Consider the following 15,612-nt stretch of genomic DNA (forward strand, 5'->3'; position numbering starts at 1 on the left):
ATGATAATTATTTTGACAATATATTACAAATTCTTTTTTAAATATATTTTTATTATAATAGAAAGTATTGTGACTAAAATATCTAAGTTCATTAAATATCTGTTAATTTAATATTTTCAGGACTTTGAATGAAGTTGCTTTAGAAATTCTGAATAATTAACTTATATATTATTATTTAGCAATAAATTAAATGCCAATCCAGCAAAAATAAAAGGAGAAAAAACTGCAATTTGCACCATGTTCTAGAAGAAAATATTCTTATCTTTTTTTTTTGTTGTTGTCAAAATTGAAAAGAATGTTCTATTGATTGATCATAGTTTTGCTACTTTGAGATTTCCTCAGTCAAAATAATACAAAAAATGGATAAGTTCGTGGAAAAAAAGTGAAATGGGGGCTAACAAATTTGTTTCTCTAGTTAAATTGTTATTAATATTATTAATTAGTATAAATTAAGAAGGTTAACGTATAACATACACAATTAGTATTAATTAAGAAGCTTAACGTATAACATATACAATTAAGTGATAGAATATTGATAATTATTATAAATATATTTAATATTTAATTATTTGAAGATCAAATATATTTAGTAAGATATCATACTGATCAAAATTAAAATTTCATAGCAATTAAGAGATCAATAACACACACACACAAAAAATAGTATAACCTTTTGTAACTCTTTTTATTTTACCTAATAATTATAATTTTATCTCAATTTATGTGATACGGATAAAATTTTTAGAGTCAACTAAAATTCTTTATATATTTTTAAAACTATTTTAACTTATGGCACAATTAAAATTTTGAGATTCAATCAAATATTTTTTTATTAAAACTTTTTTTTATATCGTTTACATCTCAAAATTCTAATTGTGTGATATAATTTGAGATAAAAAAAATAAATATTATGATTTATCAAAATTTTAACCGTGTCAGATAAATATTATTATTCTTTCGCCTGAAACAGTTGGAAAATTTTGCCACAGCTTAGTTCATCATCTTTAGGGTTTTAATAGGGTTCAAACTCCTTCTTTACTCCCATTGAAACTTTCAGAAATGCGAGCTTTTCAACGAATCTTAACAAATTTCTCGCAAAACCCACTTCCCAAAACCTTGAAAAACTTCAATTTTGTGAAGCCCTTTTCTACTGGAAATGATTGGAGTGCAAATTTCGGAGGTAATGGGTCTACAGAAGATTTGGGTTGGGATGCGGGTTCAAATTCATGGTCTACTGGGTTAACCAAGGAGCATTTTGATGGAGAAGTTGTGGGCCGACAAATGGGTTCGGACACCAATGCACGATCTGCCCCGTCGTCTGGTGGGTTTGGTTCAGCTAGATGGACTGATGAAGAAATGGATAAAGTTAAGGAGCTTCAGGCTGAGAATCGAAAAGGGAAAGCTTTTGTTGATGGATGGGATGGGAGGATGAAGGATATGAGCGTTTTGATGAAGCAGGTGACACAAATTAAACTTACTTTTCTTCTGATTTAACTAATATACATTGCAGTGTAATGGGTTTTTACTGGTTAGGGAAGGCTTCTACCCATAATTTTTAGTTTATTAACCTATATTTAGTGTAGACAATTACATGATAATGAGCTCTTAACTGAGTAAATAGTGCAAACATCTTATTAGGTTAAATATTTCATCTTGTAATGCTTTTGCTTTTTGGAATTTAATTTTTTGTAGTTTTAGTTAGAAACTATAATGTTAGTAAGAGTAATGTATAGTGTACAGGATGATTAAAATTTATAGATTATGCTTTACTAGAATGATATCGAGAATCTATCAACTGTATCGAGATATGGTATTTTGAAGGATATATCTGATGATTTCTTTGTGCCTTCCCAATATGTTGATCAGAGTACACATATTGATTTGAATCTTGTGGTGAGTCTTTGTTAGGTGTTTCTACTGATGTTGTTACTTCTTGGGGGTGCCAGTGCAAACATCTAAGTTGTAGTTATTGTATTTTCTGTTACTTAATATTTTATTGGTAATTACATGGAAGCTTTTCATTACCTTGGCTGGATTGGAAAGTGGTATATTTAATAGTATTATCTATGCTATTCCTCTGAAACAACTATAGCAGCAATGAAATCGTGGATGTGTGTGCGTGGGTGCATCAAAACTATATCTCTCTGTCTTTGTTCTCTATGCATTGTAGCATATGTTAATAGTTTCCTGACTTAACTCTATAGATTAATACAAGTAGTTTAGGCAGCCATTGGAAGACCATCTGCTCCAAATTGGAAGAACCTTTTCTTTTCTTTATTGATCTTTTATAACGGTAGTGTCCTAACTAGCACATGGCATTGCTTGCACCTCAACTAATACACTGGTTACATTGCTAGAAAGGTCATTTTATGCACCTAAGGGATGAAGATTAATGTCACTTAGTTGCAGTAGATACTAATCTCTTCGACTCCTCAAAAGTTCGAATAATATGATCCTCAATTTTTGAATGTGTTCTCCCCTTCCGTTCCATTCTAAACATAGGTCCAATCTTTTTCTCATTCCTATCAATTACTATTTGGAACTTTATGTGCTTCCCAGTTTCCCTTGTGAACTTTTTAATGGAAATTAAGATATGTTAAGAATTTTAATTTGGATATTCATTGTTTGATTTTAAGGTCTCCTGTACCTACTGCTGATTAATTTTCAGTGGAGTGTATATTTTGCTATCTTTTTATTTTACAGCTTGAATGAAACATATATGTTCAACTTAATAAATCAAATTGTCTCTCCAAAAGTGGGAGTCAAGCCATCCGTTGTTATTTTGGGTGAACTGTCAAGGATAAACTAAAAATGTAAGATTTCTAGCCCAGCTTTATTAGTTAATGCGGATTATGACCCTCAAATCATAGAAGACCTTTGAAAGAAACTTGCACTTGGTACATGCTTACTTCAATAAGTTGGTGGGAGTCGATCCATCCTTTTTGTTTTGGGTGAACCTTCAAAGATAAATTGATTCATAGAAATGTAAGTTTTTTATGCCCCCCTTTATCCTTATCAGTACTATTAGTATTATTCTAGTATCATCTTTGGTTATCCTACATTTTTTGCTTACTCTCATTTCCTCGGTATTTTCACCATTGCTTCTTCAGTCATATATTTTTCCAAACCAGTTTATGAAAACGCTTTTCCTGAGCCAAGGGTCTTCGGAAACTGCCTCGCACAAGGAGGCTGTTAATCATGCTCTAGTCTTATGGCCACAGTTCATCCACCAAACTTGGTTTACTGTCTCTATAGAACTCAAGGATAAAGTGGTTCGAGCCTATAGAACAGATCCTGTTCAAGTAAGGTTGTTATCGTTTGAGTTTAACTGATTACACCAAAAACACAGGATCAAGATACAATTCAACTTGATACTCTGCATACTATTCTCTACATTCTCAAAATATCTAGAGTTCCCCTCCTTCCAAATTGTCCACCAGATGCAGGCAGGAACAATTCTTCATCTACTTCTGTCTTTTGCCGGTAGCCGGCCTCCTCCCAATTCTTTCTTAAGTGCTTCTGAAACCTTTCCAGAATTGGGATAGTCCATGAAATGCCTTTGAGATTTAAGAATATTCTCCAAATTGTCTTGTGGTCTTGCAATGTAGGAATAGATGATTAACAGTCTCTGCCTTTTCACTGCAAAAGAAACATTTGGAACATAATGGGATCCCTCTCTTCATCAAACTGTCCTGTGTAAGGACTGCTCCCTTAGCTAGTAGCCACACAGAAAGCAAGCTACTTTGTGTGGTATTTTTGTTTTCCAAATGAGCTTCCTGGGCCAGTTGTTTAATTGTTGATTGGGGTGGTTCATCATTCTGTAAGTTGCATTAACCTTGAAAGAGCCACTGTTCTTGCCCAACCACCATAATACATCCTCCCGCCTTAAGCCCAGCCACCATAAGAAGTGATGTGAAGTTTTCTAGTTATGAATCAGAATTTTGATAATTCTGTAAGCATGTATGGTCTAGATTGATTAGAGATACTGTACTTGCTTTGTTCCTAAAATTCATCGTGGTTCAATGTACAAGGTTTAGATAGTTTAATTTTTATTTTTGGGCTAATTTGAAGTTTTTTTTGAAGATAAAGTTTTACTTTTGGAGAAGCAACATATGTTATAATATTGCAAACCGAACTTTCTTGCTGTAGTCTTTCGTAGTCTTAAGGGATTTCTTTTCACTAGCATATAAAATGGGATTGGGAGAAAGTAACTTTCTTGTTTGTTATTCGGAATTGTTTCTGGTACAACACTAAGAACTCGATGAGCAAATAAGGGTATGAAGTGGTAGTATCCTTCCCAACTATGATGGATTATCAAAGTTTGGTGTTATTGGAGCAGGTAATGGAGCCAGGTGCAAGGGGGTCTTATTTGAAGGATTCAGAGAAGACAGAAATGTACAAGAAACATAAGGAGAACCCGGAGTTGTATACAGTTGAGCGCTTAGCAAAAGATTACAGGATCATGAGGCAGAGGGTTCATGCAATTCTATGGCTGAAGGAACTTGAGGAGGAGGAAGAGAAGAAGCTTGGGCGTCCATTGGATGACTCAATTGAGCTCTTGCTTGATACATGCCCAGAGTAAGTGAATTAGATTCAGAAGTCATTTCCTTTAAAATCCTTCGAGATTATGTTGTTACTTATAACTTCGTCCAAGTTTGATGTTCCTATTATTATCTTTTGAAAATGGTACTTTCTTCATGTTTATTACCAAAAGGGTACCACAAAAGTATAAAAGTTGAAAGCATGAGCTGATCAACGGTCAACAACATCAAGGCTTTCCACAAAATCCAAAAGAAATGCTGGATTTTCCATTGTATTGCTCCTGTATCATTAGTATAAGTTTTGTATACATTTATACTTTAGAAAAGGAGTATGTGATTTTTCCCTTTCCAAAACATTTTTTTCCCACCAAATATTCCACATGATGCAAATTGAGATAGTCTTCCAAGTTGACTTTAGTCTTCTATCAATTTTCTGTCCCCACCAACAATTGAGTAGGCGTTTCACATGTTGAGGTGTCACCCAGCTAACTCCATATATAATTAAAACAAGAGTCCAAATCTTTGAAGAAGTTGCAATGCAAACAGAGATGCCTATATTTTTCTGGTGAGTCTTCACATAGAAAGCATCTGTTGCAGAGATAGAAGCCCCTCTCTGTGATACATCTTGAGTTAAGCATGCTTCTTTTTCTGCTGTCTATCCAAAACTGGACCTTTTTCGGGTGCTTTTATTCTACAAAACATTTTCCATGGGCATTCAGCCTCCCATTGTCCTGTTTGTTTTTACAGTAGATTGCAATAGTTTTATACATGAATACGCCACTACTGCTGGCCATCCACACTTGTGCGTAAAACAATCTGCAATAGGTGCATCTATTCCAGAATTATGTTGTATAAAACAGGGAACACTTCTTTCAGAATCCCTATATCCAGCCATTGATCTAACCAAAATTTGATGTTCTTCCCATTCCCCACCTTTAGTTTAATATTCTCATTAAACTCATCCCAGTATTTGCAAGTGTTCTTCCAAATAGCCACACTGCTAGGCCTCATAGCAGGTTTAGGAGACCAGAATCCTTCTTTTCTTATTTTATAGCTTCATGAATATCATTCAATTGCCAAAGCCATTTGCCTAGGAGGCTTTTGTTGTGCAACTTGAGGTTTTTACATTTCAAAACTGCGGGCCATCGAACCAAATTATAGTTTCTTTCTTTGCGAGTTACCCTCCCAAAGAAAATTGTTTCTCAAATTGTTTATTCCTTTTTCAATTCAAGTTGGGATGGAGACAAGAGACATCATATAGGTTGGGAGATAATCCAAAGCAATATTTACATATGTTGCTTGAACTCGAATACGGGTATTTGAAATAGTACGGATCCAGAGGTTGATTCTTCATCACATAAATTTTATTATTCGGGCGTACGGATCCGACTGTTGTGATACAACCAATAAATGTATATTACAACATATTAAGTATATATCTTGATTAATTAAAGTTATTGAACTGAAACTAATATAATTTAGTTCTTTATAAACATCTAATGTTTTATTCGTAAGATATCTCGTGTTATAGAAAATCATTTGCATACTTTATATAACTATATATGTTTATGACATAAACCCAAAAATTAAACCAAGTACCCTATCAAAGCACTCAAGGTAAGTTGACCAAGTCTAGTGTGGATCCCATACCCACATCCATGTCGTGTCGACACAGGTGCAACATGAATTTTGAAGAGTCAGAGCAACATAGCTATTTACTGACGCTAGTCTTCACCCAAAGGATAGATATTGTCCCCCCAAATGGATAGCTTTTTCTCACATTTATCAAGCATGCCTTGCCATATCCCTTTATCTTTTTGTTTTGCACCAAAAGGCAAACCTGAATAGACGATAGAAAAATTTTCAACACTGCAACCTAAAATTTTCAAATTTTGGTATAGTTTTCACAGTTGAGAAGAAGCTTGCAGGTTAGCTGAAACGGTATTTGTCTAAAGGCTTTAAAAAAGTGCCCATTTAGAGCACTTTATCGAGCATCCCCACTCATTTGTTTTGGTAAGTAAAAGCTTTTATTTCAAAGTAGTCATTACACATCAGAAAAAAACCAGCAGGCTTGGACAAACGAGCTCCAAGCCTTGCTAAACCTCATATTCTAAAACATTTCTATTCATCTATTGTAGCACTACTAGGGATACACATTTAGATCACGTAATCTCCTATCTAGCTTTAGTTGGTGGGATCCTCTACCATGCACGTCTCGTACAATTTATCTAAGAATGATCTCCTTCGTCCTCTGTTTGTTTTGAAACATTCTATAATTTCGCTCCATTCACAAGTGATATATAGTTCCAGCCAGAGTCATCCTGTATACTTGTGCTATGTCATTTCTCCCATTCATGTGTTTTATTGCCCATTGAGTTTCTTCATGCCATTGCCTTCCTTATCTTTGTATTCCTTGCCAAGCTAGCAATTTATTCCATAATCCAGCAGAGAATGAGTATTCAAAGAACAAGTGGTCAGTATTCTCATCCTCCACTTGACACAAGGGACATGTCAAGTTAGTTGTTAACCCCCATTTTGCCAATCTGTCCATCATTGAGAGCCTTTTGTTTAATGCAATATACAATATGAAGAGCCATTTAGGTGCATCATAGCTTGCCCAGACCAGTTTTATCCGTTCCACTTTGTCCTTGTTTGCCTCTCATCTTCCCATACACATTGTTAATAGAGTATTGTTCCATTTGCATAAGACTGTGTTCAGTATATCCAGCAGCTTGTAGATGTTTATGAGCCTTTAGAATTCTCTGTACAAGCCAGGATGCTTGTTTGGCTTGAATGCCCCATACTCCCTCTTGTCCATAGTGGGTGTGTATCCATTCTACCCATAGTTTGTCCTCCTTTTTGCATAAGTTCCATGGGAGTTTACCTATTGCAGCATTATTTCAGGTGAATACATCAAGGAAATTCAAACCCCCACTAGTCTTGGGCCAGCATAGCTTTTCCCAGGCAATGAGTGCTTTCTTTGATGCCTCCACACTTCCTGTCCACATAAACATCCTACAAATACTTTCCACAGCATGTAATATCTTCTTAGGCAAGGGAAAGATTTGTGCTCAAAAAGTTTGGATGGAAAAGAGATAATGTTTAACTAATTGAGCTCTACCAGCATAGGAAAGAAACTTAGTAGTCCAGCTAGTAACTCTATTCAGCATTTTATCAATAAGAGGCTTGCATTGCACTACAGACATTCTTTTAGTGCTCAAGGGTACCCCCCAAGTATCTAAAAGGTAGCTCTCCTCTCAAAAACTGCAGGTTCTGTAGGATTTGTCTTGAACAGATTGTTTTACCCCTCCAAAATAGACACTACTTTTCTCCACATTAGCCACTAGACTTGAAGCACTTGAGAATAGCATAAAACACTTATGTAAGCTGTTTACTGATTTTACATCACCCCTACAAAACAGCAGCAAATCATCAGCAAAACTTAGTTGGATAATTCTTTGTTTCTTGAACCTGGGATGGTAGTGAAACTCAGGAGTTGTGTGTAAGCTTTTCAATATCCTTGTGAGGTAATCCATGGCCAACATAAAGAGAAATGGTGATAATGGGTCCCCTTGCCTAACCCCTCTTAGCTTTGAAAGGCCTTGTGTTTTTCCCTTTGACCAGAAATGAGTAATTGACAGTGGTGACCCACTGTATTATCCAGTTGATTGATCAACTGTTGGGAACTTCATCTCATATAAAATTTTCTTAAAAAAACTCCATTCAAGTGAATCACAGGCTTTCCTCAAAATGATATTATCATTAATTGCTCTACCTGGTACAAAAGCTGATTGATTGGGATCAACTATGGAGTTCATCACCTTCTGCAGCCTAGTTGTGATCACTTTGGAAATGATCTTGTATATTGTTGTACAACAAGAGATAGACCTGTATTCCCCAATCTTTGTAGGGCTAGCAACTTTTGGGATGAGAGTCACTGTTGTACAATTTATGGGTGGATACATGTTCCGTGTCAAAAAACCTTAGTCCAACATTTATAGCATCTTCTCCTACCACTGGCCATGCCTTCTAAAAAAGTAAGCATTGAAACCATCTTGTCCAGGGGCTTTCATATCATTTATATCTTTAAGTACTTTTACCACCTCCTCCCTTATCACCTGTCCTGCCAATTGTAATTGTTGTTCCCTATTTAGAGTGTTGTCATTTCTCATAATAGTAGTACTAAGTGCTTGTTTGGCTTATCTTATCTAAAACAACTTATAAGCCAGAAAAAAATAAGTTAGGTATCCCAATTTTTTTTTGGGGCAGCTTATAAGCTGTTTAGATAAGCTAAGCCAAACAAGCCCAATTATTTTTTGGGGGCTTATTTTAAGTACAAAATGGTTTTAAGTTGGCCAGCCAAACACTCAAAAAAGCTAAAAACAGCTTCCAATCCGAATGGCCTTTAACACTAGGTAGATTCTGAGAAGCCTGTCCAAGTAGCTTCTTATAGAAAGTACTCACTTCCTGTTCTATTGCTTCCTGTGTCTGCACTTTGGTACCATCTGATGTCATGAGGCTAGTGATTGTATTTTGGGCCACCCTATTCTTCATGTTGCAAAGAAATGCAGTGTTTTCATCTCCTAGCTTCAGCCATTGCACTCTTGACTTCTGTTGTATAGCACTCTCTTCAATCATACTCCACTTCTCTAGTTGCACTTGTAGGTCCTTTTCCAGTTGCCTGTTAAGAGCAACTTGTGAAGGATCTCTCATGATCTCTTGCTCATGTTGCAATTGCCCTCTAATATCTTTCACTTTACTACTCACTCACCCCTTTAAATTCACTATTATTGAGATGTTTAAGGCTTGCTTTCACCTCTTTGAGCTTTTGCCATATTGCTTGTAAATCTCTTTTGTGTCCTCCAGTCCATGCTTCTCCCACCCTTTGTATAAACTCTGGATGTCCAGTAATACAATTGAAAAATTTAAAGGCCCTGTGACTTCCCTGCACATGTCTATCTATATCCAATCCCAAAGGAGAATGATCAGATGATCCTGGTTGCATAATAGTGATTTCTAACTGATTCATACTCATCATCCATTCAGCATTTATCACAGCTCTATCTATCTTGCTGCAAGTGTGACCATTGGTCCATGTGTATGGTCTTCCAACTGACGTCATTTCTGTTATCCTTGTATCAATCATAAAGTTATTAAAGTCTCTTACTTCTGCCTCCTGAACTGGGGTACCTATGGGTCTACCCTCACCTGATAATATTGCATTGAAATCTCCCATACATATCATAGTCTCTTGTGTCCCTGTGACGAAAACTTATAGAGCTTCCCACAACTGTAATCTAGCATGTATAGTATGCAAGCCATAGACTGCTACCAGGCAGAAACCCATATTGCTCCTCTTCACTATAATTCTACTCTGGATATACTGATCAGAGTTGTTCAAAATTGTGCACTCAATCACCTGAGGATCCCACAGCAATCAAATTCTTCCCTTTGCATAGTGTTCATAATTTGCTTCCCATTTCCACCTTTGTGCTAATTTCTGAATTACTCTACTTGCTAAGTGCTCCTTAACTGTGTTCTAATACTGCTATAATACCTACATTATTCTCCTTCATAAACAACTTTGAGTTCTTTTGTTTATGAAGCTTGTTTATTCCCCTTGTGTTCCAAGTAACCAGCTGCATGTTATCAATGTATGGTTACTGCCTCCACTCCCTTCATCCCTCCTTTCTTGATCTCCAGCTCCACTTGTAGTGCCTTGTTGTAATATTCTTAGAGGCTCAAAACCATTTGTCACCCTCATATTTTGTGCCTTGCTCTGTTTTACTGGTGATCCTTTTGCTGATGCTCTAGGAGCTATTGCTTCCATGTCCCTACATCATCACTTTGTTGGCCCTTAGTATTATCATTATTTTCATTTCCTTCTTTTGGCATCCCTCCCTCTGTAGTAATCACTTGCTTCTGAAGCCATTTATTTCCCATCTTAGGTGCTACTTTGGGTCGAGTTCCCTCCTTAACTTGACATTTGTGTCCCACCTGCATACATTTGGTACAATATTCTGGAACCCATTCATAGTGCACTGCTTGCTCAAAGTTTCTTCCATTCAGATCTTCCACCTTCGAGCTTCTTTGGTAAGTCCCTGGCTACATCCATTTCTACTAACACTCTACCATAGGATATTCTGTCAACCTTAGTAGTGCATTCATCTGCATACAAAGGGATCCCTAGGGAACTACTTATTCTACTCAGTGAGTCCATACTCCAACAATTGAGAGGCAAGTTGGGGTATTTCACCCAGATTGGTACTGTCTGCAAAACCTCTTTGTTGAAGTCAAAATCAGCACTCCACACCTTCACTATAATAGTTTTATTATTCAGCATATGAGGCCCCGAGTACAACACTTCATTCCTATCATCCAAGCTAGCAAACCGAACTAGAAAATAACCATCATTGTGGTAATACACCTTAGGCTTACTTACAGTGTTCACCTGTACAACGATGTATCTTTCAATTGCAGCGATTATAGGAGAATCCCTACCACATACAGGATGAGAGCATGTTCCCATACCTCAGTTGCTTTGTCGATTTCTTCCTTTTTCAATTCTATGACCTCCTCACCATTCTTCATTATTGGATAACATAACTCAGACTCATTTCCTTAGCTGATAATCTGGTAGTATCAAAGAAATTCGCCCTTTTCTTATTTGGCTCAGTGTTCATATCTAACTTCCTCTGTGTAGTTCGTCGCATGACATTTTCCTTTTCGCCAATCTCCACTGGATTCATGCTAGTTCCAGCAAGAGATTTACTCCCAGAGCTAATTGTTGGCTGTATTGTTCCATTGGTGTTAGGGGTCACCTCCTTCGAAGCAAGAGGCGGCCACTGTTCCATTGCTTGCCTGCCCTGTCTACTCTCTACTCCTTGTGGATTTTCCAGATCTGTGTTCTCCATCCCTATAGGTGACCACCGGCTTACTGACTTCCTTCTTCTTTCTTCCTCGCCATTCCGATTAGTAGGTACACGTTAGCAATTCACGCTATCGTGCACCGACAATTTTAAATCTGTCCTTGTTTCATGCCCCTACTAGTGTTATACGAAAATTGGAAAGACTTCAAAGAAACTTTTTTGGGATTCAGCAAACAGGTTAGGAAGTATCATTTGTTCCAGGGGCGGCTCAACTCAATGTAATTAGAGGCCTAAAGCAAAATTTCAAATAGAGGCCTAAATTCTAAACAAACTTCATATGTATTTATTGGATTGTGGTCTATGTCACGACTGTACTAGTTCTCAGAATAACTATAGGAGGGAGGGGGAGGGGGGGGGGCAGTTTGCTAAGCTTCTGGTCTGCCTTAGTAGTATCGGCTATAGTGTATTAGGGTCTAGTTTGGTCAGCTAAGTATTTGGCTATGCTTCTAGAATATATATGGCTATATACATGGTTTAGCTATTATTATAATATTAATATTAGGCTTCTGGAAATATTATCTACTTTTTAATTTTTTTTGATGAAGCAAGGAAACTTCATTAGAGGGCATCAAGAAGATGCTGCAAGGCAAAAAATTACAACAAAAGAAGGTGTTTGTTCCTGTACAAGAACTTACAAAATAACTAAAGAGCAGACATAATCCAAAAAAGGTTCAAACAGTATTTACAGGGGCCTGGTTGAATCAGCTATATAAGATGACCAAACAGTTGGATTAAGAATGTGGGATGCTGTTAGTAACAGTCTCTTACATAGTTGCCATCTGCATTCCCCACCTTAAAACCTTCCATCAAGTGTTGTGTAACATTTTACATAGACCTTCCATAGCAAGGATGAACAAGAAGAGTGAAAGAGGATCTTCCTGTACGAGACCTTTTTGGGGAGAGAAAAACGCAACAGCTGTATCATTGATCAGAATTGAGTACTTGACTGTGGTTATACAAAATTTGACCCCATCTAATCCAGCATTCCTCAAATCCCATTTGCCTGAGTATGTTGATCAAGTATACCCAATTAAGCTGGTCAAAAGCCTTTTTAATGTCAAGTTTGAAAAGTAGACCAGGCTACCCTGACTTCATCTTCCAGTCTAAAGTCTCATTAGTTATTAGGGCTGCATCTGTGATCTGCCTTGTTTGATGAAGGCATTTTGGTGTCCTGATTCAAGCTCCTCTATCATCCTTTTAATCTTTCAGCTAGGACTTAAGAGACAATCTTGTAAATACTGCCAATCAAGCTGATTGTTCTGTAATCCCTCAATTCAGTGACTCCTTTCTTTTTAGGGTTAGAGCTTTAAATGAGGCATTGCAAGATCTGACTAGATTGTTTAGAAGAAATTTTGTAACACTGCCAATCAAGCTGATTGGTCTGTAATCCCTCAATTCAGTGGCTCCTTTATTTTTAGGGATTAGAGCTATAAATGAGGCATTCAAGATCTGACTAGATTGCCATTCCGATGAAAGTGTTGGAAGGCTCCCATGATATCATTTTTTAAGCGGTTAAGAACTAATATAGGGCAGCTGAGACTATTAGCTCCTATTTCGACTTACTTAATTTTGAAGTAATTGTAATGAAACATTATAAAATTGTCCGAATACCCATGTCCTGCTGGTGAAAGTCTTAACTTAGATAGGTATGGTATATGTATTATGTTACATCGAGAATGCTTCTAGGTTCTCTAAATGGAAAAGGTTCAAAAATTCCCTTAACGTATTAGAAATGGTTCATAAACTCCATCGTTCCACCTATTGGATCAAATTTGCCCCTCCTTCTGGCTATTGGTCAAAAATGCCCTTAACCGATTAGAAACGGTTCAAATTTGCCCTTCTACCTAAAAATATGTTTATTAACTGTGAAATACTAGTTAATATGCCCGCGCTTCACGCGGTCTGAAAATATCTTATTAGAATTATAAATATAATCTTTTTATTATATTAAAATATTTTTTAAAAAATCTTTTTTGCCTTCAGATTCGAATAAATTACGTCTCTGTCTTTTTTTAAATCTATTTTACTACTATTAGCATCTTAGTTTATATATTTTTTTCCATTACTTAACAATTTTAGACTTTTAAAGCTACAGATAATTTTGTATAATTTATGTCAAGTGATATTGTATTTACACTCTTTCTTAAGAAACATCTTAAAAGAAAAATAGCTCAACAAAATATTATCTTTTTGTGGGCATACACGCATAATGAATTCCTCATTATCAGTGACGAAGACAATATTTTTAAACAACATACATTTGGGTTAGTTCACACGTTAGTTCATATGTTTTGTTTATTTAAAGCAAGTACTTCTGTTAGACAAGACAAATTTTTTGACAGACAACCAAGAACTTTCCAAAAAAATAAATTACAAATCAAAAGAAAACTAAATAATTGCCAAGTATAGTAAAAATATATTATTGACATATAATTAGAATTAGGAAATATTTTCGAGTTATTTTTTAATATGTTAAGACATTCTTGATCTAATAGATAGAAGGAGAGGCAAATTTGAACCATTTCTAATAGGTTAAAGGCATTTTTGATCCAATAGGGAGAAGAAAGGTATTGTTGAACCATTTATAATACGTTGAGGGCATTTTGAACCTTTTCCGTTCTCTAAATAACACGTCTCTAATCTTGTGTCACTATTAAAAGTATTAATTAATTCTTACAGTCTACTTTAATTTTTTTGAAAGTAGTAGTGGTAGTAATAATGAACTATCTAGGATTATACTTACCAATTCTTATTAATCGATCCAATCTCAAAAGAGCACTATACTATATGGTTGTTTGTTTCAAAATATAATATGAATTTTCTTTAATCATCCCTACTGTTCATAATATTCAAGGCACACTCAGTAGTCAGGATAGGGGCAGTATAGTAGACCTGGAAAAACCTTGCACTGCTATGTTTTCTCATAACGATTCTTCACTATAGACTCAAGATAGTTATCTGATTTGATTGTTCACATTCCTGGTTCCTTATTTTCTGGTTGGATAAACACATTCACATTATTACCTGATTAAATGTTGTTTATGCCACTGCAAAATTGTTTACTACTAACCTAGTATGTATGTGTCGGAAAATTTAACTTAGAAAATCCACTAAAACAAACTGTTATGCAGCGAGACTTACCTCACATCTTTCCTTGGACAGAAGCATCTCTATATTCAGTGATATCATCGTGAAAGCAAGCACAAGCATGCTTGCTCTAGTCTAGCAATATGATTTATGAAAATGCTTATCTTGTTCTGCAGATTTTTCAATTCTCATGACAGGGAATTCCATGTTGCAACTCTTCCTTATAAACCAGACTTCAAGGTCATGCCTGAGGGTTGGGATGGAACTACCAGGGATCCTGATGAAGTGCACTATGAAATATCAATGAAGGAAGATGAGATGCTGTATCAAGACTTTGTCCGAAGGATGAACTTCAACAAGATGAAGGTTAGCATGTCTAGGAACCAATGAAACAATAAATGTACCATAATGATCTGATGTATTGTTGCACCAAAATAAGTTTTTGATCTGTTGGGTGTACTGTTATTCTGTTTTACTAACTCTGAGCTACATGGTTCTGCTTTTGGTTTTAGATGGCGAAAAAAGTGAAATGCCACAAGTATAGCCGCAGGCGCCCCTCAAATGGCTGGAATTTCACTGTTGAGATGCTAGGATCTCGTGCCAAGCGCGGGAATGGTGGTGGGTGGAAGTTCATTAGTCAACCTGATGGTTCCAGTCGACCCCTTGACGAGTTCGAGAAGATGTTTGTCAAGAGAGAGACCCCACGTCGAAGGAAAAAAATTCTGCCTTGATTTTTGTTGTATGCAAGGTAGATTCCAGTTAAAAGACTCTTCTTAAATTGTTAGATTTTCTCGTAATTGACGCATTTCATGCGTTTCTGGAAGTTACTTTTTTGGTTGTTTGTCAGAGGCAGTATACACTATTTTATGAAAATGTCTTTGCAGAATGATCACAAGTGGTTTCTACAGCTCCTGTATCCTTTCATCAAATTGATCAAGTTAAAAGTTGTAGTGGATCACTTTTGTACCTCCATAAGTTCACATAGTTTTGTGAAAGATTGGCCATCGCTATGCTACGTTCAATAACACGGCTTTTGCTACGCCTATGATTTTGTT

At 36.1% G+C, this 15,612-nt stretch overlaps 1 protein-coding gene and 1 pseudogene across 2 annotated transcripts; one reads left to right on the forward strand and one right to left on the reverse strand.

Annotated features, from left to right (window-relative positions):
• The first annotated feature begins 958 nt into the window (after positions 1-958).
• Positions 959-15,600, forward strand: LOC129881181 (protein GAMETE CELL DEFECTIVE 1, mitochondrial). Of its 2 annotated transcripts, XM_055955567.1 has the most exons (5): positions 959-1,458; positions 4,340-4,578; positions 14,734-14,923; positions 15,070-15,305; positions 15,442-15,600. In XM_055955567.1, exons 1-4 carry the CDS (start codon positions 1,060-1,062, stop codon positions 15,286-15,288), a joined length of 1,047 nt encoding a protein of 348 aa, XP_055811542.1. In that variant the 5' UTR covers positions 959-1,059; the 3' UTR covers positions 15,289-15,305; positions 15,442-15,600. The 2 variants fall into 2 exon arrangements, with proteins under 2 accessions (XP_055811542.1, XP_055811541.1); XM_055955566.1 differs by having other exon boundaries at positions 15,070-15,600.
• LOC129881204 (small nucleolar RNA U3) lies at positions 3,130-3,312 on the reverse strand (annotated as a pseudogene).
• Positions 15,601-15,612: the final 12 nt, after the last annotated feature.

The sequence above is a fragment of the Solanum dulcamara genome, chromosome 2 (genome assembly GCF_947179165.1).
Source record: "Solanum dulcamara chromosome 2, daSolDulc1.2, whole genome shotgun sequence".
Lineage (NCBI taxonomy): Eukaryota > Viridiplantae > Streptophyta > Magnoliopsida > Solanales > Solanaceae > Solanum > Solanum dulcamara.